This window comes from Triturus cristatus, chromosome 3_1 (genome assembly GCF_964204655.1).
Source record: "Triturus cristatus chromosome 3_1, aTriCri1.1, whole genome shotgun sequence".
Classification (NCBI taxonomy): domain Eukaryota; kingdom Metazoa; phylum Chordata; class Amphibia; order Caudata; family Salamandridae; genus Triturus; species Triturus cristatus.
The window spans coordinates 1,006,056,104-1,006,082,775 of record NC_140583.1 but is presented as its reverse complement, the minus strand read 5'-3'; the positions used below and the strand labels follow the sequence as shown (position 1 = coordinate 1,006,082,775).

Below are 26,672 nucleotides of genomic sequence, written 5' to 3'. Positions count from 1 at the left end.
AGAGGTGTTTCATAATGAAATGGGTCAGTTGAAGGGTTATCTTCATAAGATAGAACTTAAAGAAAATGTTGTACCGATACAGCATAAGGTGAGAAGGGTACCCATAATGATTAGAGAGGATGTGAAGAAATTGCTGGATGAAATAATGGAGAGTGGGGTTATACAACCTGTAGAATTGTCCAGTTGGATTTCACCATTAGTCATTACACGGAAAGCTGATGGGAAGCTTAGGTTTGTGTCCACTTAAGGAGTCTTAATCAGATTGTTATAGCTGACAACTTTCCCCTTTGCAATATTAATGAACTGGTATCGAAGCTTAAGGGCGCGAAGTTCTTCACAAAGTTGGACCTAAAACACGCTTACCATCAGATCAAATTGCACAATGATTCAAAATCATTGACAGCATTCATTACTATGGAAGGCATATTCCAATTTACCGGCATGTCATTTGGACTATGTTCGGCAGCAAGTGTCTTTCAGAGAGTGATGTCAGAGGTGCTCAGGGGCATGACAAATGTTATATATTTCCAAGATGACATTCTTGTGTATGGTGACACCGAAGAGAACCACAACTTGGCATTGAAACAGGTTCTAAACAGAATTACGGAAGCAGGACTAACATTAAGGAGAGAAATTTGTTTTTCTTGCTGAGGCAATTGAATATTTGGGACACACGCTGTCAGCTAATAGAAACAGACCTAAGGAAGACTTGTTGGGGGCTATTAGATTGGTACCTTCACCTCAGGACAGGGAACAGCTGAGGTCTTTCTTGGGTCTGATTGAGTTCTATGCGAAATTCTTAAAGAACTTTGCTGCAAAAATGGAAGATATGAAGATCTTGCTGAGGAAGGGTGTGAAGTTTAGTTGGTCACCCATTCAAGAAAAGTATTTCAGCAATATTAAAAAGGACATATGTGAGACGGAGATGTTGGTTCCCTTTGACATAAGGCATAAGTCAATAATTACTGTGGATGCAAGTACCTGTGGTGTTGGAGCCATTCTGAACCAAGTTCAGACAGCAGAAGAAAGAACAGTGGCGTTTGCGTTGTGTACTGTGACGCCCACCGAACTGCACTCTTGGGTGATTGAAAGGGAGGCGTTGACAGCTGCATGGGGCATGGAACAATTCAGAATATACATGTGGGGTAGTCAGGTGATTTTGAGAACGGATCACAAACTTTTAATGAAAATCCTTTCACCAGGTGGTGCAGGGAAAGGTTCGGCGAGGCAGGCGAGACTGGCTGCGAGACTACAGGAGTACAATTACACCCTTGAGTTTATTTCTGGATGGAGGAACGTACCAGCAGACTGTCTCTCACGATTACCTTTGGACTGGGAAAGTGTGGACAGAAATGCTGTAAGGAGGAGTGAAAGTGAAGAGGTGGTGGACTGTGCTAGTGATGTACAGTGGTCTCTGGGGGCAGTAAGTGAAGGGGAGTGGAAGGTTGCGATGTCACAGGATGATGTGTTAAAAGGAGTTTCTGGACTAGTGATTAAGGGGGCGAGTAGGGAAGAGTACCTTTCCCTTATTGCTGAGACCATTTGCTAAGGTGTTGGTTGAGTTGTCCTTGGTTGGGGACGGTGTATTGGTCCGGTGCATTGTTCCACCCATCGGAGTGCATAGGAAGTTGTTTGCCATTGCTCATGAAGGACATTTTGGGCAAACAATGACGAAGAAGATCAAAGCAGAATTCAGTTGGCCAGGGATGGATGAGGAGGTGGTCCAATGGGTGGAGAGGTGTACAGTGTGCATCGAATGTGAGAAAAGACTGAAAGTTGGCTCTCAGAGTGATTTGGGGAGTAGTCATGATCCAGGACAGGCATAGAACACGGTTTGTGTGGATATTATTGGTCCATTTGAGGGGCTTAAGCATGGCAAAAAGTTTGCATTTGTGTCGCTAGATGTACATACGAGGTCGTTTGTGGTCAAGTTTATGGCTGAGATAAGCACATCCTCTACAATTGATAGCCTTACAGAAATGTTTATGGAGAAAGGGTATCCTATGAGCCTTATCAGAGACAATGAGACGCAGTTGGTCTCCCAAGAAATGAGAGAGTTTTTGGGAGCGTGTGGGGTGCAGCATTCTCGCACCGCACTATACTATCCTCAGGCAAACAGTATTGTAGAAAGGGCAAACAGGATGGTCAAAGGGGCTATCCAGTTGGCCGTGGTGAATGGTTTAAGTGTAGAAAGGACTGTGTCGCACCTGGTGGGGCGTATCGCACAACTGAGAACAGCGTAGCAAAAACTTCTCCTCTTAAATTGATGCGAGGTAGGGAGCCAAAAACAAGGTTAACTCACTTTTGGTTGAGGAATCTGTTGAAGGGGATCTGGAGCCCAGAAGTGTGGAAGGAAGGAAGAGAGATGTTCCTGCTTTTCAGAGCACAAGCGGGAGTGACAAGATAGTGCATAGTGAATGGGTGAAGATTAGATCTGGCAGGATTGTCAGAAGGTTGAGCAAATTTCGAGGATCATTTCAAGTCCGTAAGGTCTTCAAGCACTACTTGGTTCTCAACAATGATCAGAAATGGAATTTAAGGAAGGCGGCGAAGTTTGGATCGAAAGAACGGGTAAGGAACCACAGTGAGAGTGAGTGTGAGAGTTTCCCATGGGAAGATGTGTCAAGTGAAAACAGGGAAGTTGGGGCTCCTTCTTCAAGTGTGAGAGAGTCTGTTCTCACAAAGCCAGAACATCAGTTACCTGTTGTTGCTTCATCTTCTATTTCCACAAGTGTTACCTCGAAATGATGGTAGCGGGAGAGAATAAAGTATTAAGGGGCATATGTATCAAACTCCCCTCTAGCGAATCCTAATTTGCGATATTTTGCGAATCGCAAATTCAGATTCGCTAAACGGGATGTAAAAAATAAATCGCTAATCATTTTCGATTACTTAAAAGTCGCAAATAAATCGCAGAATCCCGTATTGCGATTTCTTAATAGCGAAATTCGCAAATTAAGAAATCGCAAAAACGGGAATCTGCAAGCCTGGTGCAGGCTGATGACATCACAAACAGGAAACTGGAGTGATTGCCTGCACTTGCTCACCTGAGCCACACCCAGAGGCTGCTTGTGGAGTGTGAGGAGGCTTTCCTGGAGACAGCAACCAGCAATGGATCCCAAACAACAACAGCAGGGCAAGGATGCTGAGAAAAGAAAGCGAAAACACAAGTTTTCTCAAAAGGAGCAGGTGGTCCTCATTGAGGAGATGGTCTGCAGCCATGAGCTCCTCTTTGGGAAGAAGGCACTCAAAGTCCCAGAGGCCAGGAAGAGGAAAATCTGGCTCGAAATACAGAGCAAGGTGAATGCTGTTGGAGTCACCACACGTACCATCGAGGAGCTGCGCAAGCGGTGGTACGATATGCGCCAGAGGTCCAAGGAGAGGGTGGCAGCCAGACTCAAGGATGCCAATCAGACTGGAGGAGGACCATCCACTGCAGAGCAGCCAACCCCCCATGAGGAGCTCGTGGAGTCTACCCTCCTGCCTGAGAGCGTTGGTGGTGTGGCTGCAATAGACAGCTCCGACCCCTCATCCAGCAGACAAGGTAAGATGCATGCAAAATCAACCTGCACTCCTCCCCATCCCTTGCACACTCCCCCAAATGCGCATAGTAAGCTCCCAAAATGTCAATCCAGGCCAGGTCTTACAGCACACACAGCAATGCATCATGGGACTCGTAGTACTGTGTCTGACTGTGTGTCCATGACACCATCAAAATTAAATGCAACATATGTGTTTTGGGGATCATTGAATGAAAATGTGTCAGAGGTTAGCCGTCAAAGAATTGTAACTTTATTGAGTGCCACATGCAGACAGTAACACAAACTCATGTAGTCCCCTTTACATCCACAGCACATGGCATGCCACAAGAAGACAGCGCAGAGGGAGAGGAGCCTGCAGACCCTGCGGACTCCAGCGATGACACAGACCAGCAGCCAATTCAGCGCAGGAAGCGCGCACATGTGCCCCCACTGCCTCCATTTGACGAGGAATTCCCAGCAACAGGCGATGACACCGACAGGAGAGAGGGGAGTCAGGGTGTGACAGAAATGCCCTGTCATGACGCACAAACATCAAGGCAAAGGGCACAAGCCACATCCAGATCAAGGCCCAGGAGCAGCACTGCAACAGAAGGAGAAGGGTCCGTGTTCTCCGGCTTGGAACAGTGCATGCTGCAGGAACAGCGCCTGCAAAGCAAGGCAATGCGGTCAATAAATCGCCAGCTATGCAGCATACATCAGGACAATAGGAACATGGTAGCGGCAATACATGAGCTCTGTGCCACTTTGAGGGACACCCAAGCTGCCAATGACAGGGCTGGACGACGTGCCAATGCACGCCTACACAATTATACAAAGGCAGTCAACCGCCTCTGCACCACCACCAGTGCACTCACACGCAGAAGCGTAACAATGCAGGTGGACATGGCACATTGCTGCCAGGACATTGCACGAGGGCTTGCGCAGGTAACCACTGCTGTGGAACAGCTGCAGACAGCCAATGCTGGTGGCAGCGCACTAATGGCCTCTGCTGAGAGTGAGGACACATCAAGTCGCAGCAGCATCACTCCAACCTTGCCAGGTGAAAGACGCCACAGTGGCAGACAAGTAGCAGGCCAAGGGAGCACCATGGGGGGCACTCACCCTGGACGGCAGCACCAGAGGTGATCATCTGCGGGGACACTGCCTGCAATACGGGTGCATTAACCCGAAAAGGCTGTTTGCCCTATTACTTGTGCCTTCTCTGCACTGTGTGTACAACATGTGCTGGGGACAATTACTATTTCTTGCATGTGAAGTGTGATTAAACACTTGACACATCATCAGGCTTTGTTGTCTCATTTCATCCATACTCACCTAAAAGTAGTTTTGTGTGATCTCAGTCCGTCTCTGGCGTCCAGCAGCTGCCCCAACTCCTGGTGCTGGTCTGGCAGGGGGAGCAGGGCGCTCGTCATCCGATGTGTCTGTATCGGTCACATGAATTGTGGTGCCTTTCCTCATTGCCATGTTATGTAGCATTGCACAGCTTGCCACAATTTTACAGCAGGTCTCAGGGCTGTATTGCAGTGCGCCTCCACTTTTATGCAGGCACCGGAAGCGGCTCTTCAGGATTCCAAAGGTTCGCTCAATGACGCAGTGTGTAGATCTGTGTGCCCTGTTGTAGCTCCTCTCACTAGCATTTGCAGGATCCAGGTATGGGGTCAGGATGAAGTCGCGCACTGCATAGGCACTGTCACCTGCATGGAAAAAAACACAATAGGTAAGTCAATGTCCCCCCCCTCAAGTGATGTAGTGGATGTATTGATGTGTGCAATGTATTTACCAAGCAGGTACCCCTCCCCAAAGTCTCCAGCACTCAGACGTCTGTGTATTCCACTGTGTCTGAAGATGAAGGAGTCATGTGTACTGACGGGGTATTTGGCTACGATGTCTGTGATGTGATACTTAGCGTTGCACACAATCTGTATGTTGAGGGAATGGTAGCATTTCCGATTCCTGTAGACATATTCAGTTTCTGCTGGGGGTGTGATGGCCACATGGGTCCCGTCAATGCAGCCAATGACGTGGGGGAAACGTGCAATCTGGTAGAAGTCCAGTATCGTTTGCTGTAATGCCTGTTGGGTGGTGGGAAAGTAAATGTGATGTGAGAGCCTCAGTAGCATTGCATCTAGGAAGGCATGGAAGAAGCGCGAAAGTGCACTCTGTGACACCCCACCAACCTCCGCTATGACCCGTTGAAAACTCCCTGACGCCAGGAGGTGCAGGGAGCACAGGACCTGCACATGTGTGGGAATTGTTTGTGTCCTGCGTGTAGGGTGCTCCAAGGGGGGTTTCAGCTCCTCAATCAGGTCCATAATGGTCTGTGGGTGCAGTCTGTACTTGTCATAGATGTCCTCTTCAGTGTTCTGGAACAGGGTGATGCGCAGCCTGAATATACGTTCCTGTCTCCTTCTCCTCTGAGCAAGGGCCCGAATACGCAGCCTCCTGGCTATCACGAACATTGCTGCCATTGTGGGTGGGTCTGTTGCATTGTGGGGTGGTTTAAGTACCTTGCACCAGTTTATCACCTGCAAGCAATTGGTGTTAATAGCGATTTCTTAATTAGCGAATTTCGTAAAATCGCAATTTGCGATTTTTTCATACATGTGCTTGCGATTTCTTAGTTAGCGATTTCTTTTTAGCGATTTTCGCTAAGCTAAGAAATCGCAAATTAAGTATTCGCAAGCAAAATCGCAGTTTTCATGTTTCGCAGCCTAAGAAATCGCTAATTTAGCGATTTCTTATTTTTCTGTGTGGAAGTGGGTCATACATATGAAATAGCGAAAAATCAGTCGCAAACGCTGTTTTTTACGATTCGCAGCGTTTGCGACTAATTTTTCCTTTCATACATATGCCCCTAAGGGTCCTCCAATGTATTTAAAGGATTTTGTGATGTAATATGTGCTTAATTTGTTCGCCATAAGTTGGCAGGGTATGCTCAGACGTGAGTCCCTTGCTCACTTTGCCACTGGATTCAAGCAAGCCTGGCTGAAGACGGCTGAAATGCCAGAAACCGGTCCTAGGTAGCTTGTTTCCGGTCCAGGGAAGGCATGGCTTGGCAGTTCGGACTGGACTGTTCCCATGAGGCACAGGGTCAGACTGATTTGCATATGGCCATGTCTGAACTGGGGTGGCAGAGTGGGCTAAAGAATGGTGATGGATAAAACCCAGATCTGTTGACTGGGTGTGAGTGTTTGATTGGTTCTGATGCTCCGTCCAGCACCACCCCCTTTTGTACCGCTTTGTTCGCCATAAGTTGGCAGGGTATGCTCAGACGTGAGTCCCTTGCTCACTTTGCCACTGGATTCAAGCAAGCCTGGCTGAAGACGGCTGAAATGCCAGAAACCGGTCCTAGGTAGCTTGTTTCCGGTCCAGGGAAGGCATGGCTTGGCAGTTTGGACTGGACTGTTCCCATGAGGCAGAGGGTCAGACTGATTTGCATATGGCCATGTCTGAACTGGGGTGGCAGAGTGGGCTAAAGAACGGTGATGGATAAAACCCAGATCTGTTGACTGGGTGTGAGTGTTTGATTGGTTCTGATGCTCCGTCCATCACCACCCCCTTTTGTACCGCTTTGTTCGCCATAAGTTGGTAGGGTATGCTCAGACGTGAGTCCCTTGCTCACTTTGCCACTGGATTCAAGCACGCCTGGCTGAAGACGGCTGAAATGCCAGAAACCGGTCCTAGTTAGCTTGTTTCCGGTCCAGGGAAGGCATGGCTTGGCAGTTCGGACTGGACTGTTCCCATGAGGCACAGGGTCAGACTGATTTGCATATGGCCATGTCTGAACTGGGGTGGCAGAGTGGGCTAAAGAACGGTGATGGATAAAACCCAGATCTGTTCACTGGGTGTGAGTGTTTGATTGGTTCTGATGCTCCGTCCATCACCACCCCCTTTTGTACCGCTTTGTTCGCCATAAGTTGGCAGGGTATGCTCAGACGTGAGTCCCTTGCTCACTTTGCCACTGGATTCAAGCAAGCCTGGCTGAAGACGGCTGAAATGCCAGAAACCGGTCCTAGGTAGCTTGTTTCCGGTCCAGGGAAGGGAAGGCATGGCTTGGCAGTTCGGACTGGACTGTTCCCATGAGGCACAGGGTCAGACTGATTTGCATATGGCCATGTCTGAACTGGGGTGGCAGAGTGGGCTAAAGAACGGTGATGGTTAAAACCCAGATCTGTTGACTGGGTGTGAGTGTTTGATTGGTTCTGATGCTCCGTCCATCACCACCCCCTTTTGTACCGCTTTGTTCGCCATAAGTTGGCAGGGTATGCTCAGACGTGAGTCCCTTGCTCACTTTGCCACTGGATTCAAGCAAGCCTGGCTGAAGACGGCTGAAATGGCAGAAACCGGTCCTAGGTAGCTTGTTTCCGGTCCAGGGAAGGCATGGCTTGGCAGTTCGGACTGGACTGTTCCCATGAGGCACAGGGTCAGACTGATTTGCATATGGCCATGTCTGAACTGGGGTGGCAGAGTGGGCTAAAGAACGGTGATGGATAAAACCCAGATCTGTTGACTGGGTGTGAGTGTTTGATTGGTTCTGATGCTCCGTCCATCACCACCCCCTTTTGTACCGCTTTGTTCGCCATAAGTTGGCAGGGTATGCTCAGACGTGAGTCCCTTGCTCACGTTGCCACTGGATTCAAGCAAGCCTGGCTGAAGATGGCTGAAATGCCAAAAACCGGTCCTAGGTAGCTTGTTTCCGGTCCAGGGAAGGCATGGCTTGGCAGTTCGGACTGGACTGTTCCCATGAGGCACAGGGTCAGACTGATTTGCATATGGCCATGTCTGAACTGGGGTGGCAGAGTGGGCTAAAGAACGGTGATGGATAAAACCCAGATCTGTTGACTGGGTGTGAGTGTTTGATTGGTTCTGATGCTCCGTCCATCACCACCCCCTTTTGTACCGCTTTGTTCGCCATAAGTTGGCAGGGTATGCTCAGATGTGAGTCCCTTGCTCACTTTGCCACTGGATTCAAGCAAGCCTGGCTGAAGACGGCTGAAATGCCAGAAACCGGTCCTAGGTAGCTTGTTTCCGGTCCAGGGAAGGCATGGCTTGGCAGTTCGGACTGGACTGTTCCCATGAGGCACAGGGTCAGACTGATTTGCATATGGCCATGTCTGAACTGGGGTGGCAGAGTGGGCTAAAGAACGGTGATGGATAAAACCCAGATCTGTTGACTGGGTGTGAGTGTTTGATTGGTTCTGATGCTCCGTCCATCACCACCCCCTTTTGTACCGCTTTGTTCGCCATAAGTTGGCAGGGTATGCTCAGACGTGAGTCCCTTGCTCACTTTGCCACTGGATTCAAGCAAGCCTGGCTGAAGACGGCTGAAATGCCAGAAACCGGTCCTAGGTAGCTTGTTTCCGGTCCAGGGAAGGCATGGCTTGGCAGTTCGGACTGGACTGTTCCCATGAGGCACAGGGTCAGACTGATTTGCATATGGCCATGTCTGAACTGGGGTGGCAGAGTGGGCTAAAGAACGGTGATGGATAAAACCCAGATCTGTTGACTGGGTGTGAGTGTTTGATTGGTTCTGATGCTCCGTCCATCACCACCCCCTTTTGTACCGCTTAATTCTGGAGAGTGGCATACATGTTTGGTATTTGAGGAAAGATGAAAGGAAAGGAGGAAGATATGTTGTAATATTGTGCTCAAACAAATTACCTTATGTCGTTACATGCAGTGTTATTCATGTCTTTGTTCTATTCCCGTGGTGACCGGGAGAGTCTGACGTTCGACTCCCGGCAGTTGGGCTTGAGTTGGCGTGGAGCGAAGTCACGTTCGACGACCTTTGAGCTAAATAAATCTTTTTCTTTAAAATCCACGAGTTCTATATTGCTTCCCTAAAACACACACACTCACTCATATCACAATCAAGGCATTAAAATATCTCACATAAGCGCACCAAAACTACAGAAATATCACATATAGAAAAGAGCGAAACTTGTCTGCTGTGGAATCTCTTAATATCCGAGCGACAAAATAATTCTGTAACGTAGTCGCAGTTTGTTGTAGACCACGCTCAAGCCCACGGGCCAACTTCACGCTATTCAAAACTTTTTCTTAAATGCAGCAGTTTCAAATATTTTAATTTTTAATAAACAGAGAAGCGATGACAATAGGGCTACAGCCATCCAGGCCTAATTGCTAATGTATTAAAGTACGGGATTTCCCTTCTAACATGTCCACTGCGTGACTCTGATGTCGAATCTGAGAGACGCGTAGTGACCATTTTGGATTGGTGCGGTGCGGCTCAACGGACAGCTGTGCAGCAGCATTTCCGGGTCAGCGTTGACAGTTGTGCATCAGTACTTCCGGGTCGGTGGTAATCCTCGTGTAGTCTGCATTTACATTCCCCGGAAGTGCTCAGTACCGGTGGTGTGCAACATGTCTACCATAGAATCCACCGAAGCCCGTGGGGCGGCGTTTAAGGACCTGGGCGAGGAGCAGCAGCCCGACGAGTTGGAGAGCCTGTGCATGCGGTGCTACCGTAATGTGAGTGGGGCGGAGTGTGCCTTGAATACGACAGAAGGGAGTTGAATTTACTGGGGTGAGGTGGACGGAACCGAGCGGATTGAGGCATTGGGGTGGCAAGCGACTGGGGAAGCGAACGTCTGAACCTGCATATGCGTCAGGAGGAAGAGAGGAGGTTTAGCGACCTTTGGTGAAAATAGGGATTAGTTACTGTTGTATTCACTAATGTTAAATTAACTTGGGAGACCTCTGGAGGGGTGGAGTGGAGAACATGTGTATGTCGGACTGCTCCCAAGATAGATTCAGCAGCTAACATAGTGAGTGGCTCAGGGCCAAAAATTGCTACTCCATAAGTGGCTTGTGCGTGAAAGTGAATGGGAATAGAGGTTATAGAGAAGGTGAAGCTTTTATAGGTGAGAGAAGTGCGGCTGGGTGGGCTTAGCAGTGGATGATTGGTGCCTCCGTTCATACGTTAGGAATTGTGCCATGGTAAGCAAAAGAATGATGGATTTAACCCACATCTATTGACTAAGGGTGAATGTTTGATTTGAGTTGCATTCCGTCCGTCATCTGTGTGTCTTTTGCATTTGTTTTACAAGCCACAAACTGTTCCACTTTAAACCAATACTTTTGTAATCGGTGCTGTTAGACCCTTTCACAGAATTAACTGGCTGTAATACCATCGACAAACATTTTTGGGTAGTGACGTAAGGAAACTAGCCATTGGAGGTCATATACCTGGGACTGCACATAACATTAACTAAGATGGAAAATACAGATCAGTGGTACTGTTGTCGGGTGAGTCACTGAGACATGCGACCACACCGACACGTGTGTAGGGTTCAAGGGACGGCCTATGGCTGAAATGAAGACAGTAGCCGGGAGTGTGCTTCAGTGGATAGCGCCGTCGTACGCCCAACTGGCCTTACGTATGCGCGTTCCCCTTTATTATAACTGGGGTCACATGACCCTGCGCGGCGTGCCCGTTGCGTCACGGGCACAACACAACATTCCTCCCCAACAAACATCAAACCAATATCAGTTCGCAAATGCCGCGTCTAATCATGCTTAGCCTTTCCTAATAACTTCTGGCGCACTCTGAACAACATTTAATCATGCAATTGGGAACAGTCTTGCGTGAAATAATCTCGCAAACGACGAGTGGGCTCCGGATTCTCTCGCAGGCGGTACTGGGACCTGCCATGCCCTAGAGTCTCTCTTGCTTCCGCACCAGACGTCACCTCACCTCGATCATTCCCGAAGCTGCCATGCTCTTCTTCGGACGCTTCACTCACAGACCCTTTGTTGGGAGTCGAAGCACTGTCGATTGATTGATTGAACACGACTCCCGGCTGGGGATGTCTCTACTCTCTGGTCCGGTTGGCCTCGGTCAGTGCCATGGCACCTGGACAGTGATCCACGCTGGCCGGCTCGGGCTGTGAGGCTGTCGGCTGGTATTTCTTAAAGCATGACACATTTCTGGTCACGGTCTCTCTTCCTCGGGTCGCGATGATTCGGGTACCCTTGACATCCACAACAGTCCACGGGTTCTTTTCATAGGGCAATCGGAACTTGCCGCTGGTTATCCTGTTTTTGAGTAGCAACTTTCGCAAACTGCACGGGTTGCGCACGCTGCTGTTGACTGACTTGAGCGTGGGCCCGTAGACATCGAGCATCTACTTGAGTCGTCGGGCACCACAGGGGGCCACTGGGGGTGATGTGGGATTGAGTCTTTGATTACTCTCCCCATGAGCAGATGTGCAGGGGCCACTCCAGTGGTAGTGTGGGGCGTCTGGCGATAACTCCGTAGAAATGTGAAGATGGCCAACTCTACAGACTGACCCTTGTCATGAGCAATGCGTATCACTTTATTTAAGGTCTGCATAAACCCTTCCACTTCCCCATTAGCTTGTGGCCACCTTGGGATAATCCTCCTGTGTCGAATGCCCAGCGCGACGAGGTAGGTAGCCAGTTCCTGCCCTTGGTAGGGGGGTCCATTGTCTGTCCTCAACTCCTGTATGAGGTCGTGAGTCGCCATGATTTTTTCAAGTTTGGGGATCACTTCAGCGACGCGGGGCGATGATCTCGACTTCGGGGTATTTGGAGTGATCATCAATAGCTACAAACATGTGTCGGGCATCAGGGAGGCTGCCAAAGTCTAAGCTGACACATGACCAGGGCGACCAAGGTCTCGGTTCGGCAATTATTGGGGCCGGACGAGGGACGTCTCCGGTTACTTGGCATGACGAGCAGGAGCGGACCGTGGCTTCTACTAGCTCGTCCAGGAGTGGGAACCATACCTTGGTTCGAAGCCGCGACTTTGTCTTGACCATCCCGTGGTGCCCAATGTGGGCCAGCTGAACGACTCAGGCTGTTAGGGCCGTCTGGATTACCAGTCGGTGTCCCATCAGTAGACATCCAGTTGTGTCCTCAGTGAGTTCGTCCCGGACGCGGTACAAGCTGTCCATTTATGCGCTGGGCTTCTACCGTCAGGAATTTCCACTCCTCTTTGGCTCTGTGCCAGTTGCCATGTTTTACAGCCACTTTGGCCCGTCGTAAGCAGTCGTCCTTGTTCGTCTCCTCTCGGAGGTCTTCCATGGAGATTGGTAGAGGGCAAGACTGGGCTGTGACACACCTGACCTATTCCTTTGTGTCATCAGCATCTTCCTTCTCCTGCTGTGTGGCTGCTCTAGGGTGACGGGATAGATAGTCCGCCGGATTCCTGGACCCTGGCTGATACTCCACCCGGCAGTTGTAATTTTGTAGCTGCAACATCCATTTCTCGATCCGGGGTGGAGGTTTGGTGGATGTCCCCGAGAAGAGGGCCACTAGGGGCTTGTGATCAGTCGCCACCACATACATCTTGCCATATACATAGAGATGAAAGTGACGGCACCCTCAATGAATGGCATTGGCCTCCTTCTCGATCTGGTAGTACCGCTGCTCCGTGTCCATGAGGGATCTGCTGGCAAAAGCTATCAGAGCCCAGTCTTCTTCCGGGTGCCGTCGTTGTAGTAGCACGGCACCTAGTCCAGTCAGACCGGCGTCTACTGAAATCAATGTAATCTCCCTGGGATCGAAGAATGCGAACATGGTCGCCTCTGAGAGTGCATCCTTGATGTCCCTAAAGACCGTGGCTTGTTCTTGGTTCCACTTCCAGGGAGTGGAGTCTTTTTTGTGAGTTCCCTCAGTGGTTGGGTGAGTGTTGTGAGGTCTCGAATGAACCGCCCGCAGTAGTTCACCATACCAAGGAAACTGCGGACCTCGGTGACATTGGTGGGGGCAGCAGCGTCCTTAATGTCACGGACCTTTTCAGGGTCAGGGTTGACTCCCTCAGTAGAGAAGGTGTAGCCAAAGAACTGTAGTTTTTTGTTCGGAAATTTGCACTTCTCCCGGTGGAGAGTAAGTCTGGCATCCTGTGGTTGGCGAAGTACCTGAGACAACCGTGAGTTGTGTTCCAGGATGGTCTTGGCGTGCACCATAATGTCATCGCTGACATTGATGACTCCCGGGATGTCTATGATTAGTTAGTGTATGATGTTTTGAAACACTTCCGCCGCACTGGACACCCAAAGCTCAGGCGGGTATATCTCCGAAGACCAACGTGAGCTGAGAATATAGTAATGTTGCGGGACGCCTCATCCAGCACTAGCTGATGGTACCCAGATCTCAGGTCTAACTTGGAGAAGCAACAGGCCCCTACCATTTCCCCAATCAAGTCCTCTATGGTCGGGGTAATGTGACGCTCCCTTTTGATGGCCGCATTTGGCAGCCTCATGTCCACGCAGATTCTGACTGCGCCTGGTTGCTTGGGCTTCCTGGTGACAACAATTGGGGAGACTCACGGGGTGGGCCCAGTCACCTTTTCGATGATGCCAGCTGCTTCTAAATTTTTCAGTTCCTCCTCCACCAGAGGACGAAGGTGGAAAGCTATTTGCCGGTGACGTAGAGCCACAGGTTGTACCGTGGGGTCGATTCCTTCGAATACATCTGAGAATTGCACCAAGATGTGTTGGACAGATTCCTGGTGCACTCCAAATGCAAATGTCACGACTCCCAAGTCTTCCGCCGCTCTGCAGCCTAATAGCATGCCCTGCCCATCCACCATAACATACACGTAGGTGTTGATGGAGTGTGTGCCATGGGAGATCAGGGTCCTGAACCGGCCCCGTATCCTCCGGGGAGTGTCTTGGCCATAGGCGAATATTATGATTGCAGTAGGCAATAGCGTTGGCGCAGGATTCATGGTCTCATACAGAGCAGAGGCCATGAGGTTGATGGTGGCACCCGTGTCAACCACGGCCATGACGTCTTGAGGGCCCACTCGGATGTTGCATTGGGGCAGTCGTCGTGCCTTCCGGGTTGTCGTTCCAATCATGTGCACTTTGTGTACCACCCGTTGTTCCTCGTCATCATCATCCATGTCACTGGGCTCTCTCGCCTTCTGGTACCATGTTGACCACTTGTCGGGGTTTCCGATACCTCTTGGACCTGCAGACCTTTTCGAAGTGATTGAATCGCCCACATCCTGAGCATCTTTTGCCCTTTGCTGGACATTCCGCTGCTTTGTGGGGTGGTCCTCTGCAGTACCCATAGGTTTTCGCCTGCCCTGGGGACGCGGTTCCTGCTTCTTTCCTGTCCACCGAGTCGCTGGCTTGGTCGTCGCCGCATTCACCGGTTCCGTCTTGACTGGGGACTTGAGGGCCGCTTCCATGTGGGCTGCTCGGGCCTTGGACAATCCTTTGGTGCGTCCCAGTGTCAGTATATCTGTTAGGGGCTTCCCAGACTCTTCTAGAATCCGTTCACGGAGCTTGGGAGACAACAGCCCTGAATTATCTGTCCCCTAATCTCTTCAGTTTCGTCACGGAATCCGCACGTGGATGTTAGATTCTTAAGTCGGGCATGGAAGGTATAGAGGGATTCTTCGGGGAGTTGGCGCGCTTGCCGGAATATGAACCTTTCATAGTTCTGATTAGCCATCGGTTCAAAGTGTCCGTTGAGAGCATTTATCAGTGTGTGGTGAGTTCTTGACGTAGCCTCTGCAAGCGTTTTGGTTATATTGTGTATGTCCTTGCCCCCCAGATGTAATAGCATGGCTCTTTTCTGATCCTTATGAATCTTAGTGGCCTCGAAGAAGAAAATGAGTAAGCGTTCCACCCAGTCTTTCCACTTAGGTGCAAGTGAAGAAGGGGAACATCCCACTATGAAGGATTCTATCGGGGGAATCGTGGACATGGTGACTCACTGCTGCCTTTTATTGTCTCCTTCCTGACACTGGTGTTTTTTATTTTTTGTGTTGCATTCTTCACTACCAACACTGCTGGTGCTCACCGCTCTGCACACTCTTTCCTTTCCCCAGAACTCGGTACTATGTGCACTGTTTCTTCTTTATTTTTCAAAAACGTTTGTGCTGACTTGCCTCTTGTAGCCCATTTCCTTTTCACAACGCTTCCTATCCACTGTGCCTGCCACTGCACGAGGAGGCAGCTCGCAGGGAGGACTGCCAATCGCAGTCGCGGGAGTCTTGAGCACGTGGCTGCTCTGAGCAGGCTCCCGTGTGCATGAGGGTGCGTGCCTCTGCGCTACCACAGCCCAGCAGCGGAGCGGCTCACACGCGGCAGACGGCCGTGAAGACGGCAGCGCAACAGCAACTCACCCCTGCGGTCGTCGGCAACCCGGGTCCAACTCTTGACACGCGGCAGCAACGGCCAGGACTACTCTGCCTTAACCTGCCGACCGCCGTACTCCCAGGCACCGGTGCACCGTGACACAAGCACTGCAAGGTCGGTGGGAGACCCTCGCGGCCACCACGCGGTGCGAGAACGGAGCACACCACCCTCGTCGCCAGCTGTTTAGTCGGGTGAGTCACTGAGACATGCTACCACACTGACACGTGTGTAGGGTTCAAGGGGCGGCCTATGGCTGAAATGAAGACCGTAGCTGGGAGTGTGCTTCAGTGGGTAGCGCCGTCGTACGCCCAACTGGCCTTACGTACGCGTGTTCCCCTTCATTATAACTGGTGTCACATGACCCTGCCTGTTGCGTCACAGACACAACATGTACAAGGCACTGTATAAAACAGGTTATGATATTTTTAACATCCTAAAATCGGACTTCAAAATTCCCGTGCATAACGCTCACTGCCCAAATTATTAGTTTGTAATTAGCTTTCTTAAATTTTTTTTAAGTGGCTCACCTAATGCTGCCATGTAGATTTGTGATGCTAAAGTTGTATCTGTCACACAGGATCTGAAAAAATGGGTGTATTGGTTTATAAGAGGCATTAAAGAATGTTTTGTTTTGGGAAGAACGGCATCTTTTGCATCAAGTGTTCATGTTTTATTTTTCTACCAGACGCCTCACTAAAATCTTTTTCCTGTTTTCAAAGGGTGTGACCAGGCTGCTCCTGACAAAAATCCCATTTTTTAAGGAAATCATTGTGAGCTCTTTCAAGTGTGATGAGTGCGGCTGGGCCAATACAGAAATACAATCTGCTGGTCGGATTCAAGACCAGGGAGTGCACTATGTCCTCTCCGTTCGTACCAAGCAGGTGACTAATTCATCATTTTAAGTTATTTTCCAGCTTGTTGAGTGACACAACCACAATATAATAAAATTAGTTTCTTGTGTGTACTACCATATTTGTTTCTGATTACCTGTTTTGCCAAGCTTATGGCTAGTACGATTCAGATCTCATAAATAAATCAGCCTTATGGATCCTTCTGAACCTAGTGTACCCAAACTGATTCAATTGGAATACAGGACTTTATTTGATATGACATACAGGGGATGATTTCAAAACTAAAAAACAATCCATCTTATAATGGGCTTGCATATGATGAAGCTAAACTGTCTTTTAAGCCTGTAGGTCTTTCTGCTGCTAAAGCGTTAGCTCTATGTCCCTCATAGTAGTCATTACCTCATGAGGATCTCTATTTGTCAGACCACCGCAAACCTTACCTGGAACCCGCAGAGTCACCTTGCAGAGACGATATGAACCAATTCCGCAGTCCCTTTCCTCCCCTTTGCATGTGTGTATATACTGAACAAGTCAAAAGGCTGGGGCACGGGAGAGGAAGTTCTAGATCTTTTGTAGGGTGTCTTCAAGGCTGTACTTTATAATATATAGGACATGGAGGACATGGTCGGTGTCTATGGGAAATTTATGATAATCCTGTATACTTCCCCCCCCCCCCCCCCCCCTAATTCCTGATATCTACCTGAGTATGAACAAATGTGATCTACTGGCCACTCACACACCCATAGCAGGAAAATAATGCAAGTATATTAAACTTGGCATGATGTAACCACCCATAGTCCAGGAATACAACAAGTGAATACTCAGTTGCTTTTCTCGTAAACTGCACTCATCTTGGCTCTTGTAAATCCAATATAGAAAGGACAAATGACTTATATTGTGGTACTGTAATGATGAACTAGCGCGTTCAACACTGAGATGCCAAAGAAACGAGACGTGTTCCAAGTGCGTACTGAAAAATGCCACAACCAGCGCTTCATGCGCAGAAAGCAACATCAAAACAAAAGCGCTTCCAAGCACATGCTGAAATGTTACAATAAGTGATCCGTGTACTGCAATTGAATATGAAAATAAAGCGCTTCCAAGCGGGTGCTTGCCAACATCCGGGTTAAGTTCTCCAAGTGTGTACTTGCTAACATCATGGTTAAGCTCTCCAAGCGCGTGCTTGCCAACATCAGGGTTAAGCTTTCCAAGCGCGTGCTTGCCAACATCAGGGTTAAGCTTTCCAAGCGCGTGCTTGCCAACATCCGGGTTAAGCTCTCCAAGCGCGTGTTTGCCAACATCAGGGTTAAGCGCTCTTAAGCACGTGTTTGCCAACATCAGGGTTAAGCGCTCTTAAGCACATGTTTGCCAACATCAGGGTTAAGCGCTCCAAGCGCGTGCTAACCAAAAATCAGGGTTCAGTGCTTCTACCGCGTATTTTTCATTGTACAAAGCAAGCGCTCCTAGAGCAGTTACTCACTGTGAGCAAGAAATGCAGGGAAGTCTTGAAGATGTGTGCAGTGGCATTCTTGAGTAAAGCTGTAGGAAGGCAAGGAATACCGCTTAGCAAGCCGCTGAGGAAACGTTCCAGCAATAGTGGAGTAACCTGGATGAGTCATTCTATGCCGTCCTCGTAACTTCGCGAAATACAAGGCAGCTTTGAGTACTTGGATGCAGGTTATATGCCATGCAACCCGGAAGTCCAACCCCTGCTGTTGGCCTCAAAGGATGCGAGAGCTGCACCGCTGACTTGAAAGCGGTTTTGCTCGTATATATTCTGCACACGGCCATGGACCAGGTTGTGTAAACAACACAACACAGGACTGGCCGGCAGAGGAATCGAAACAGTAAGGTAACGACATTACTGTATCACACGTCATTCACACCGATGGACTCGGAACCATGACACTATTGACTCTGAAAACAGCTAACAAAATAATAATTTAAGCCTTAATTAACCCACCCACCCTCAATTGGGTGCTATACAAAGCCTAGCATTCCACAGCACTTCTGTTTTGTTGGATAAGGACAGGGGAGTGCTGAAACTGTGGCTGAGCTATGGCTTCCATTACATACTATGCTTCAGAGTTTCTCTCCCTACTGGACTTGGGTAGAACTGTGGTACCTACATAGGTGGTACAAGCTAGGAAAGTCTTTTGAATGGATTCCAAGTTGTTCTTTGGCAAAGAGAAGTGGTAATTATATGGATATACTTTATTTGCCTTGTTCGCTTTGGATTCCAGTGTAACCTGCCTGCGCTTCGGTTGCATATTGGGGGTATTTGATTTTGATTACATAAGTCTTTAGTGATTCTTTGCGCATGGACGTTGAACTGTGTCTTAGATGCATGTTCAATGCACATACTTTTATTTCTGGGTCATGCCTTAGCAGACCCTGCTGCTAAGGCATGCCCTTTTTTGGATATTTATCTATTTTTATTTTCTTATTCTAGTGCTTTCTCAACCTGTTCTGTGTTGTTTTGCGGTGCCATGGCATAATTTGGCTTATCAGTCATGCTAATGGCCAAACAGTGTAAATGAGGCATGTGTTCCCTCCATCATCTTCCTCTGCTAGATCTCCTTTCCCTCCTCTAAAAAGAAGCAGAATTATTTGTCTGATTTATCTGTCCCATCCTGCTCAGTTGGTTCCTGTTCTCCTCCTTAATAAATAAAAAAAAAATGGAAACCTATTTTCGAGGAACTGTTGGTTCACAGCAGTGGTACAACATTAAGGAGAATATGGGATTTTTGGTTGAGAAGGATGCTGGTTCTTCTAAAGATCCTATCTTGAGACTGTTTTGGAAATCTCCTAATATTGGACTTCCAATATAAGATTATCTCAATGGAGGTGGTTTTTAATGAACAGAATGACCCAGATAATGTTAACCTACCCTGGTTAATGGCTAATGTAAGTAAATTTGCTTGACTCTGTGTCGATTGAGTGATCACCAGAATTAAGGGAAAATCTTCCATGGAGGCAGAGAATATCTGAAAGCATCTAGCTGAAAAGACAGTTGATGTAGCCCTCAACAAGGTGTACTCTGCTTCATTTGGCTTTGCGCACTGGAGTGTATGGAGCCTATAGAACATAATTCCTCCTTTATGACTTCGGCAGTCTTTTTAAAGCCATTCGGGAGAGAAGAGAGTTGCAAGAAAATATTGACCAACAAGTAGATTTCCCCTCTGTTATCTCCTTTTAATACAGTTGGAGGATTAGCTCTAGCTTTTGGAGTTTCAGTGACTGCTCATCGCAATGTGTTCCACAAAGACTTGAGTACAGATGCAGCACAGAGATCTTCTGCTCTTAGGATGCCATTTGAATGAACAAGACTTTTTCGCTCTGGGTTGGAAGATACGTTTCCTAAAATCTTTAGACCTTCAGAAAGCAACAATCAAAGTCTTTGTATTCCTCTTTTAATCACACAAATTGTTTCAGACAACCAACCGGAAGACAACATTTCAAAGTTTCATTTAAAACCTTCCTCCCAAGTTACAAAGAAAGCCGAGGCAAGATGGCAGTAAGGAGCAGTGACCCCGACCATGCCAAATACCAGGAAGCAGGCAGATGGTACATCTGGGCTGTAAGGATCCATCTCTCCTTGTAGGTTTGAGAGAAGTCCACCACTGACTAGCATCATAGAGTACAAATATCAGATAGAGTTCACTCCAGTCCAGTGGATACTAGGATTATTCCTATGCCGTATCTAAGGATTCAGGAAAAAAGATTGGCTAGGAGGAAAGGATTGCTGTCTTAACTCCAAAAGAAAGCGTTTGCCCCTGTTCCAGAAGATCTGAAGGGGAAGTGGATCTGTTCTATCATGCCCATAGTCCCCAAACTGAAGGGTGATTGCATGATGGTTATCACTCTGAAGTTTCTGAACAAATGTCACAGGAAGAGCTTGTTTAAGTTCGAGACCCTTCAAAGGACAATTCCTTTGATTGAAAAAGATTACTTCCTTGTTACTCTGGACTTAATGGACGCATGCCTGCACATTCCGATTGCCGAGGATCTTTAAATGGATCTTTGATTTTGCATCAAGGTTTAACATTGGTAGTTCGGAGTTCTTTCTGTTGGGTGACATTCAGCCCCAAGAGTGTTTATAAAGGTGGTGCTCCCCTTGTCGCTCAACTGCATTTAGAAGGAATACTGATCGAACCCAGTCTATACTATTAATTGGTTTAAGCTCGATCAAAAGAATAGTTCCATCTGACAATAACTACTCTAAATTACTATGGATACCTGGTGAACTTCCCAAAGTTCCAACTCCCACCCATGAAACACCTCATCTTCATTGGAGGAATGTTCAGAACTTACCTAGACATGGTTTTATTACCATCAGAAAGAGCAGGCCGCCTCCAGAAATTATTGAACTCTATTCAAGCTTTAGAAAGCCACAGCTTAATGTTGGAGGAAAATCAAGGGTCACATGACCTCAAGTGTTTTCATGTGACTGGACAAGGCTTCATATTCGTACCCCGTTATGCCATTTAAACATGTATTGGTCCCCAGTGTCTAAAAATATGGCGAATATGATCCTCGTCATTCCAGAAATCAAACTGCATTTCAGTGGTGGATGCCATGGCGAACGTACTAGAGGGAGTGCCATTTCATCCAGAAACATAGAAGATTCTAACTACAGATGCCAGCACATGTTTTGGTCTCTCCTACAGACTGCTTTTAGTTTTCTATTTTGGAAGACCTATTGTTGAAAATACAAATAGTTAGTAGGCTTGGGGTTAGCCCATTGCTTACCATTGGTTTGATTTCTTGTTGGTCTGATTTGCGTACTTCCTATTTGTTGGTTTTCTTTCCTCTTCTTGGGTGCATCCCTCCCCTTGTTCGCCATCCTTTAATTGAATGACTTCTATCCTTCAAAGGCTCACTTTCATGGAAATGGTTTTTCTTTTTAATGTATTGCTGTGCATGTGTGTTCCTGCTCTCCCTTCCGTGCTGCCGCCCCACCTCCTCAAATTCTTGCCCGTTATTGTTTCTTCCTCTCCTAGTTCGTCTGTTGCTTACCGAACCACCCAGTCTACTTAAAAAAAAAAAAAAAAAAAAAAGCGAGGAGTCGCAGGAGGACCTGACACCCAAGATCTGCATTGCTCAACACCTACTCTCTGCTTCAGCGTAGATTACCTCCCACGACTCCACCATTGCTCCTCTATCATCTCATTTTTATTTCTGTTTTCGAGGGCCCTGCACCTGAGACCGACTGCTAAGAAGGTTATTTCTTAAAAAGCAATTTTGTGCTCAATAAAATTAATTTTTTTTAAATGTACCACCCCAAGAAGGGCATATGCGTCACACTGGGTCGCTGTTGCATCATGACCCTTACCGACGCATGCTTTACGATGCATGTGTGTGTACTCCTCATCTCATTTTTTTTTCTTTCTTTGCCAAGGCTGTTCAGCATGCAAACATGTTTTTCCCAGTGCACAGCATCATCGGCAAAATGTTTTGGCAAAGCCAAGAGTTCTGCATTGGAAAGGCCAAAATTCAGCATATTGGATTTGACAGTGCTTGTTGTACAGGGGAATTGTACTTTAACAGTATCTTTTTAATTCAATTTTTTCCTTCAGTTTTAAATATTTTATACCTCTGCTCAAACTTAAATTTCAGTGCAGTGAATTTCTGTGTGGACGCAATGAACTGCATGTACAAGATATTCTGTGAAATGTATTAATTTGACATCTTATGACGTAATCGGGCCTATGCTCACAGGTGGTGCCTCAAATTCTCTCTCGCAGAAGTCAGTGATTGAAGCAGCAAGAGCACGGGGTAAATAAGTTGTTCAGGTCAAACGTCTGCTCAACATTTGGATTTTTACCATAGAATGCTTTTTTTTGTTTACATGCATTTAGGATCTTGACAGGGAGGTGGTGAAAATGGATAGTGCAACAACTAGAATACCAGACCTTGACTTTGAAATTCCACCCTTTACACAGAAAGGAGGTGAGTGTTCTGTGGTCGTCCGTTCAATCAGTGAGAGGGATATACAGATCCCACTCTGAGTGAGTAATGCTTTCTGTATCCTACAGCTTGCGGCTAGCAAGGGATTGTTTTTTTTTTTATCAAACAAAATTTAATGAATGGATTATTATTGTTTTTGGTGCAGGGTAGAGTAATGCATCAAATTGGTGTTTTTGTAAGTATGTTTTTGCTTGACTCAAGATTTCTCATAGCCAACAGAATGTATTTTTTGTTGATTAATTTCCTTTTAAAATAGCCTGGTTTGCATACTCTTGTGTGCCTTTCTGATTTATAGTGTAAATATGATTTACAAAATGCTGTCACGGTATTGATTGGTTCTGTCACTGGAAGCATATATTTGTAGCCTCAGTGTTTGTATAAAGCATGCATTATTGCACAGAACATATGGCTAATTGTGACTTGACATGATCTTCACAGTCTGATAACCTGTGAGGCACTGAAAAATTGATAACTGAACATAAAACAATCTTTGTGATCGTTGTTAGAGTTGATATGTTTTTATGAAATCCAAATCTGAAGCATGGGATTTTGTGCGTTTTCATTTGCCAAATGGCCGTAACATTTTAAAAAATCCAGATTCGCAAATGGAATTAGTGCATGTTGCCAAAGGACAATACAGAAAGTTGAAGTTATGAATTTGCGCCCACAAGCCTCAATATAAGCCAGCTCCAGGTTGCTTGTGAAGAAGGTTTTCGATCGCCATTTATGACGATATGCTGTAATCAGTTTCTTGATTCGCTTTTGTGAGCGTCTTGTTTCTAATCTTCTTTTAATCTTTTGTTTTCAAAACTGATTTTGCTCTTATATGTGGTGATTTGCAGGTCCTAAACATGAGTCCACTTCAATAATTGTCTTGTTTATTTGCCATTTTGTCTGCATTGCAGTCCGTGCTTTTTTTGATGCACGATGGATTGTTGCTAAGGTCTATTTCTCTTGTTATTCTTTTTGATATGCTAGATGAGGTTTAGTTTAGAGGTGAGCACATTTTTTTTTTTTTTTATTTCGCGGGCTGAATGTAAAAAGTTTGCATGTTTGCAGATATTACCTTTTTGTTCACTTACACGTCTTACAAACTTTTTCCTAGACAAGAAGCAAAGGCATGTGAGGAGCAACCTGATTTTTTTTAAAATGTCTTTTAATGAAAGCGAAGCATGTTTGTTAGCTTACGATTCAAGTATAGTGTTTTTTGTTTAATTGCTGATTTGTGACGGTCCTAATACAAAAACGCAAGGAAAGTCCACTCTGGGGTCTTGTACTGAAACCGTTCAAGATACTTTAGATCTTCCTTCTCGCCTATCATAGACACATGTTTGAGTCCTCATTGTCCATCTTCTCTCCACAAGACCAATGGTAGTAGATTTATCATGCTATAGTAACTGTACTGGGGTCTGAGTGCACACCATTTGTTGGATGCATAGTGAATTCTGTAAAATGTTGAAATACTGATAAGCTTTTAGTCAGTGATTTGCTCATACCAGCTTATTTTAATTTCCTTCCAGCTCTGACTACAATCGAAGGTCTCATCATGAGAGCCATAGCTGGGCTGGAGCAGGACCAGGCAGCCCGACGGGTAACAGTGACTTTGGGTTTTGGGGGTGCAGTACAGGAATGGTTTTCATTTTGTGGTTGCGAAACTCAACAGTATGCATGGTATCGTACCAACACCCCCTACCCAATGAGTGTTGTTTTATAGGGGCTGGCTGTGCAATGAGATGGCTTTTAGCACCCCACCCAGCATTGTTAAGGTGCTTGACCTCCATCTTAGCAGAGTGCTGTGTTAATAGGCTCGCTCTGGGTTCTTAGCAGGGTGTCTTCTACAGTGCTTCCACTCAGCTCTTTATTTATGTAAGTAGCATAATATAGGAGTGGCTGAGCTTCTAGATTGGATTAAGAAATGTGGTAGTAAATCGCTTGGAATTCCATAAATCAGCCCTGACCTACAACAAGGTATAAATTGTAGTGGCAAAGAGCAGCCTGGCATTAGAAACTATCCTTAATAGCTTAGAGCAGCAGTGATTGGGTAGGTGATTGGTAGGTTAGCTGAATATAACACACAGCTGAATTTTGTTGTCTCTGGTGCTTGATAGAAGATGATTACATTTCTTAGGAACAACCATCAATGTGATAGCTGTCTTTGACGGTTAGCTTGGTGGAGCTAGTCTGTTCTTAGCACAAACTGGGCTTTTTGGCTATTCTTATGCTGATCGGAACTTAGTTGGCTATCTGTGACACCCTCTGGGGCTTAGTTTGCACCTTATGTGAAGGGTAGACTTGATCTGCAATGTCAAGGCATTGTTGTATTGGATTTTGCTGTTTAACTAGAAGCATGTGGCCTGGGATACGACCATTTAGATTTGTGCAGAACAGATTTGCACCAGTTTGTTGGCAGTGTATTTGGCTGTTGCTTTGGTTTATGGTACCCGCTGTGGTGCAGATTGAGCATGTAGCACTCGCATGTGATCTGTGGTATATTTATTTCATAGTTTATAGTACATCTGCACCACAGGATATGTTGGTGTGCTTTACAGAGTACCTATTCTGAACTTGAATAAGTAATTGCTTATCATCATGCAAGAGAAACTTCAGCAATGGACCTGCAGTATAGGCTAGAAAGCGTGTGTGAAAGGGTCAGTGTCGGTCAGTTGTCATAGCCAAAAAAAAAGGGGAGGGGGGTTAGATTGGTATAAGTGCAGAAAAAGGTGGTATGTTAGTAGATGTTTCCTGAGTGTTGGTAGTGAGAGTACAGTTCTTATCTTGGTGGGCAGTGAGTACCAAACAGAGGTGGTAGGTCCTGAAAAGGAGTGTTTCTGTGCATGAGCAGCTTTGAAACAAGAATTTCCAGCTGTAGTGTGATACAACTCTCATATCCCTTTGACCCCCTCAGGGTAATAAGGAGCTTGGAGAAGTTACTGTTTTCCCCCAGACTTTATAGATGAGACCTCCCCAATTCAAACTAATCCTTGCAGGACAAGGTAATCAAAGTAAAATCTCATAAAATTGGTGTCATTGTTGAACTTTTCACGCCTGTGACAGTTGGACTGCAGAGAGTAGAATGGCCTTAAACAGTGGCAAAAGAAGATTAAAGGCCACAAGCCAATATGGCATTTCCAAAACCTAGCCTAGCGATTGCCAAGGCTTTGACAGCAGGCTAGCTTATCCGAGGAGAGAAGATGCTTGACTTCTTAGAGTGATTGGAGAAATAACTTTTTGGACTTTGATACTTGAAGTATAAGGGTGAAGGTAAAGTCTTTAGTGAACCCCAAGGGTTTCTTTTTTGAAGGGGCTATAGATGGTGAGAAGTCTTCATTCCATAATATTCAACACTGTGGCATCAGATTTGTTTCAACATTTGAGTGAGATGAGGAGTTCAACATTTTGTACATTGAGCTTTACAAAATTAACTGCCATTCAATTGTTGAGTTTTTCAAAGCATGAGCTGAGAGGAGTGGGTCCCTGAGGGGAGAGGTTATTAATTACAAGTGTGTCTTCTATGTATTGTTGTACTGGGCTTTCTCAGATTTCAGAAATCAAGCTTACTGGCTCCATGTACATGTTGAACAGCCTAGGGGCTAGAATTAAACCCAGAGGAACACCACCAAGATGTAGAAGTGCTTGCCGGGATGAAATTATCCATCTTTACCACTTTGTTTTGTGAAAGAGGAAAAAACGCTCAGAACATTACCATGAAAGACACTGCAATCTTCTAAATTATTGTTCGGTGTACTGTGATCTTACCATATCAAAGGCCCTGGTGGTACCAGAAAATTGAGTAAGCAGAAGTCAGTCTTCGAGTATGCAGTGGACATCTTCCCGAATCTGTAGAGTGATTATTTCAATGCTAAAATCTGGACAGAATCCAGATTAATAGTTGGTAATTAGCTGTTCTTAGGCTATGATGGTTTTCATGTGGATAACCACACATCTTACTATCACTGTAGTTAGAAAGAAAGTTGTCCCAGGTCTAGATTTTTCTTTTTAGATGCGGTGATCCGGATGGTTTTGAATGTGTCTCAAAACTCCTTCGGTTACAGATTGTTATTAATGGCCACCACGTCGAGTTGAAGATATGGGAGTGGGTTCTAATGATTCTGGCTAGTAGTCAAGTAACTAAGTTGTAGGATTGATATGTTTGATGTGAGTAAGATCAT

The 26,672-nt window shown here is 46.6% G+C and overlaps 1 protein-coding gene and 1 long non-coding RNA gene across 2 annotated transcripts in view; one reads left to right on the top strand and one right to left on the bottom strand.

Annotated features, from left to right (window-relative positions):
- Positions 1–3,772: 3,772 nt before the first annotated feature.
- Positions 3,773–9,408, bottom strand: LOC146861421 (uncharacterized). The gene is made up of 3 exons (XR_014979257.1): positions 9,204–9,408; positions 4,857–5,236; positions 3,773–4,187 (listed from the first exon to the last, which is right to left on the bottom strand). It is a non-coding gene; the product is annotated as an uncharacterized LOC146861421 (long non-coding RNA).
- Positions 9,409–9,826: 418 nt separating this feature from the next.
- Positions 9,827–26,672, top strand: part of ZPR1 (ZPR1 zinc finger) — a 48,993-nt gene continuing 32,147 nt past the window's right edge. Inside the window, exons 1-4 of the mRNA XM_085645722.1 lie at positions 9,827–10,034; positions 16,402–16,563; positions 22,395–22,485; positions 24,024–24,094. Of these exons, the coding sequence (XP_085501848.1) occupies positions 9,927–10,034; positions 16,402–16,563; positions 22,395–22,485; positions 24,024–24,094 (432 nt within the window). The 5' untranslated portion in view covers positions 9,827–9,926. The remainder of the gene's footprint in view (positions 10,035–16,401; positions 16,564–22,394; positions 22,486–24,023; positions 24,095–26,672) is intronic.